Raw genomic sequence first — 5,087 nt, 5'->3', positions numbered from 1 at the left:
ATTCTGTTTTCTGAATCCCATGCTTTTTTTTTCTTTATTTCACCATAATAGGCTTGCACGCAGTTAATAATCAGTAAATGAAAACCTTCATTATAATCATGAGAGAGCAGTGGACTAATTTGGGGATGTGGGAGAAATTTTTGAGCCTGTTAAGTGGTGCTCTTTTTCTACCTGGCTGTTCAACTCATTGCTGAAAAGAGTCTTATTAGTTTATCTCAGAAAAATTGGTTCCAATGTGATTTGCTTCACATCAGTTTCCCTTCCAATCACAATGCCATGGGGTAGTGTGTCCACTGTCCTCAATGTCCTTTCCCCTGCTTATCTCAAATCCTTCTCGGTGACCTAGTCAGTTGTTATTATCCCCACTTCCCAGCTGGGAAGACTTAGGCCCAAAGAGATTTTCATTGCTGTCCCCACTGCACCTGTTATTCAACGAGGATTCTTTGAGAAACCCCTTTGTGACCCGCAGAGTGCCTGGAACTACAGGTATTATATCAGAACAAGCCAGGAGAAAGTGAGTGAATGTGTCAGCTGACGCTTACAGAAGGGAGGGACTTTGGGTAATCCCTAAGAGTCCGGGAGTGTGGGAAAGTCAAGGTTCATTGAAGGGTCACACCTCACTGATTGTTCCAGGTTTCTGAGAAGCTCCATTATGTCCCTCCGTTCGGCCCTTTAATCTCCCTTTTTCCCCTCCCCCTCTCACCCCAAAGGCAGGTGGTTCAGGGTTCTCTAAAGTGTTTGTGAATGGCTCCTGGCCATTCTGGTGACATGTCCCCCTCCAAGTTCTATATTTTCCTTCCTGGGCCCCAGGCTCTTGCCTAGAGCAGAAAAGAGCCACCAACACTCTACATGGCAAGGTCACTGTCTTTGCCTGAGTTTCCTGCTTATGAAATAGCAGCTGGGAGAGCCAAGACCATTCTGGTTGGGCCACACCCACAGGGAGAGGTATAAGGGCAAAGGCGGGCCCTGGCCACCTCAGCCCTACCTGCTCTCACTATGAAGCCCAGCAGCCTGGTCCCCTTTGTGGTGCTCCTGTCCCTTGGAATCCTGACGTTGAGGTCTGTGGAAGGGGCTAGCAAAGGTGAGTCAGTCTCAGGCCATCCAGGTTCTCGGCATGGCCTCTTCCTTTTAGCCCAGGTGACCTGGAAGCCATATTTCCAGTGGTCCAGCCTATGGCCCGTAATTTCAAGCATCTCTCCGAGGACTTCAACCAAGAGAGTTTCTGAGCTCCTGGAAACCCACCTTTCACCAAATGGACCTGTTGACCTCAGTACTTGTCATACTGTTTCTTTCTCTACGGTGCCTTCTCTACTGTTTGGTCGTTTTCTCTGTCACATTCTTTTCGTCTCCATCTGTGTAATTTTCCAACTTGTTCTCTTTTTCTCTTACTAGCTCTTTTTTGATGGTCACTTTCTCTTTCTCTATTTACTTATCAGTTGATCTGCTCTCTTTCTTTCAATCTCTGATGAGTTGTCTCTCCTGCTATCACTGCCCCTCTCTGTGTTCCTCCCAGCCAGGGTGTATCTCTCCCTCTACCTGGGCCGGGAACACCTAACCGTGAGCTCTATGCAGCTGGGTCCTGGAACTGGCTCATACTGGCTTGCAATAGCTGACTGGTAAATTTTCAAGACTTTTGTGGGCTAGTTGACATCACATTGGTAGCTTGAAATCAATTGTGAAGGGAGTATTTACACCATGGAAATTGGCGAACACTACAAAATCTCCCTCTTAAAACATTTACCAGCACACCACCATCTGTGTCTTCTTCCCTGGGCCATTGACACGCTCTTGGTTGAGAGCTTGGCTGAGCTTGCCACTGCCCCACACCTGCCTTAAAACTGGAATCCTAACTGCTCCTTCCCTTCTTTTGGGGTCAGCCACCTGGGTTAGGTTTTCTCTCCCCTCCTGAGAAGCTGGTTCCTTGTCCAGGATTATGGTCATGACTCAGAATCAAATCTTTCTCCTTCCTTTGTTCTTACCCTTCAGAAAAATCTAAATATGGAGCCTGCCCCTTCATATCCCCGGCGATGTGCCTTGTCTATGAACCCCCTCAGTGCCACAGTGACTGGCAGTGTCCAGAGAAGCAGAAATGTTGTCCTGACCTTTGTGGCATCAAATGCTTGGATCCTGTAGACCCATCAAAGCCAGGTGAGGAAGTAGAGTCCTGGAAAGGGGGACCAGGGAAATTTGAACGTGAGGACACGCATCTTGGAGAAGTGGAGGGGGCTTCTCTGAACTAGGCTGGATAATGGGGCAGAATCAGGCCTCGTCCATTCCCAGCTCAGCATTCTCAGGTTTTCAGTTGGTCAGTAGGTAAGCCAGTAGCCATTGGCCAGTCCATGAGTCAACTCATTGACAGCAGTCAGTCAGTCAATGAGTCAATCTGTCCTTCAGACATTTACAACACTGCTGGGAGCCTCCTCAGTGGGAAGGAATCTTCTTCAAGACATGCGCTTGACTCTGTTTGGGTACGGAGGTAGGGGAGGACCTGATTTCCATGCATGGGATAGAGATGGGGAAGGGAGCTTGGATGGTGTCTAGGGGATCAAGCCTCTGAGTAGTGGCTTTCTTCTCACCAGTTGCGGTCAACCCTGAGAATTGTCCAGTAGTCATTGGCCAGTGTAAGATGCTCAGCCCCAAAGACGACTGCCTGAATGACAGCCACTGCCTGAACGGTTTCAAGTGCTGCAAGGGGATGTGTGGAAACTCATGTGTCAAACCAGTGTGAGGTAAGGAGAAGATCTGGCAAGTCCACATTCCCCCCATCCTAATACAGCCTCAAACTCCGTGTGCTCTTCCAGGTAAAGGGGGACGCTTAGCGTCTCCCTGCAGCCCGCACCACCAAGCAGATCCTCTGCCCTTCAACAGTATTCACCCCCTGTTCTCCAAACAAGAAGTCTCCAGGCTCACTTGTGATTGGTAGTGCTGGGTCCTGGGAGGGAAGGATTCTTGGAATGAACTAGGAGGAAGGAGCCGTGTCACAAGGCTGCACAAGTTCTATCTTTTAATATCATCTCTGCCTCTGACTAACTGTGTGACTATGAGCAACTGACTGTATCTTCCATAACTTTTGTTTCCTAATCTGTAAAATGGACACAATTATATTAGTTGGTACAAAAGTAATTGCAGTTTTTTCCATTAAAAACCGCAATTATTTTTGCACCAACCTAATATCCACTGAGATACTACCTGTAAAAGTACTTTTTAAGATTGAAGTCCTATGTGCATTGAGTATTGCTATGGTTGTGGCCTCATTTGGTTGGGTTATCTGGACCCACAGGAAACCCTAGTATGATGCACAGATTTGGAGGCCCGATGCTCTGATTTTACCAGAGGGAAGACTAAAGCAGAGAGTCAGTGAAAAGCCTGAATTTGTTCTAGATTCCTAGATGAAAGACCAGTACTGTTTCAACTATTCCAGCACCGTGTTCTCTTGCACTCTCTTTATCCCAAGGGATTTCGGGCGTGATGGCAGAAGGGGAAAGATGTAAGGGGCACTTACTTGGATTGTTCCTGTGCTGAGGCTCTGTTTTATTTTCTTTCCACAAATTTATTTTTATCAGTTCAAAACCATTATGATTTCCTGGTATCTGCGGTCTGGGGATTCCTGCCGCACCCCCACCCCTGAAGCCTGGAGAAAATGAGAGTACCTTGATGAAGATGTAGCTTTGTAACCAATACTTTCTTGAGGTCTAAGTTTGGACCTGTTTTATCAACGTACGCCCAGCATCCAACATGAGGCTTGGCACACAAAAGGAACTGTCTGTTGATTAATGAACAAATAAATGTACAAAGTTTTCTCTACACTTCTATCTTCCTTGACTCATTGAGTCTGGTCTACAGTATGACGGGTGAGATGAAGAACGAAATATCCGCATGCACAGGGTTTCACCCACAACCTGTGAAGTGGAAAGAAGAGAGTTTGGAGTCAAGCAGATATGGGTTTAAGTCCTGCATCTGTAGTTTACTGGCCCTATAATGTTGGGCAAGTGCTTGTGACCCCCTGAGCTGCAGTTTTGTCAACTATAAGATGGGAACGGTACCAGCAATGCCAATTCCGTTGTCATGAGAACTAGAGGTGATAACGTGAAATGAATAGCCCCGTGATTGTCATACAGTAGACAATAAGTGCTAGACTTATCTCGGGTAAAAAGGCTTTTTCAAGCGAGGCACAAAAACATTAAGAAAATGGCCGAAAATTTGACTACATCAACATAAAAAATTATAAACACAAAAGAGTTAAAAGATAAATACTAGCTTTGAAGTAAATATTTGGGGATCATTATAACAGACAAAGAAACAGAATGAAAAACATGTGAAGGATTTCTACAAATCAGGAAGAAAATCAAGCTCTTAGAAAAAAAGGAAAATGAATAGATAAGCAATCAAAAAAGAGGTATTATTATAATAGATGGTTAACATCACATAGAAGAGCTTCAACCTCACTAGTTATCAGGAATAGCCAATTAAAACAACCAGAAACACCATTTTTCATCCATCAGAATGGTAAGAATTAAAAGTCTATAATATAGGGCCAGCCCAGTGGCTCAGACAGTTGGAGCTCTGTGCTCCTAATGCCAAAGGCTGCCGGTTCGATTCCCACATGGGCCGGTGGGCTCTCAACCACAAGGTTGCTGGTTCGACTCCTCGACTCCCACAAGGGATGGTGGGCTCCACCCCATGCAACTAAGATTGAACACGGCACCTTGAGCTGAGCTGCCGCTGAGCTCCCGGATGGCTCAGATGGTTGGAGCACATGCTCTCAACCATAAGTTTGTCAGTTCAATTCCTACAAGGGATGGTGGGCTGTGCCCTCTGCAACTAACAACAGCAACTGGACCTGGAGTTGAACTGTGCCCTCCATAACTAATATTGAAAGGACAACAACTTGACTTGGAAAAAGTCCCAGAAGTACACACTGTTCCCCACTAAAGTCCTGTTCCCCTTCCCCAATAAAATCTTTTTTTAAAAAAAGTCTATAATATAAACTCTCAGAGACTCAAAAGTGTGCTGATGTGCATATAATTGGGACAGCCACTTAGAAGAATGATTGTTTATGCCTAATAAAACTGAAAATGCACATAAGC

The 5,087-nt window shown here is 45.7% G+C and overlaps 1 protein-coding gene across 1 annotated transcript; it reads left to right on the top strand.

Moving 5' to 3' along the window:
- Positions 1-958: 958 nt before the first annotated feature.
- LOC117016109 (antileukoproteinase) lies at positions 959-3,549 on the top strand. The gene is made up of 3 exons (XM_033095206.1): positions 959-1,081; positions 1,987-2,148; positions 2,580-3,549. The coding sequence occupies exons 1-3, from the start codon at positions 997-999 to the stop codon at positions 2,726-2,728; spliced, it is 396 nt and encodes a 131-aa protein (XP_032951097.1). The 5' UTR covers positions 959-996; the 3' UTR covers positions 2,729-3,549.
- The last annotated feature ends 1,538 nt before the right edge of the window (positions 3,550-5,087 follow it).

This window comes from Rhinolophus ferrumequinum, chromosome 23, assembly GCF_004115265.2.
Source record: "Rhinolophus ferrumequinum isolate MPI-CBG mRhiFer1 chromosome 23, mRhiFer1_v1.p, whole genome shotgun sequence".
Taxonomy (NCBI): domain Eukaryota; kingdom Metazoa; phylum Chordata; class Mammalia; order Chiroptera; family Rhinolophidae; genus Rhinolophus; species Rhinolophus ferrumequinum.
The sequence above is the reverse complement of the archived record's forward strand: the minus strand, read 5'-3'. Positions and strand labels throughout refer to the sequence as shown.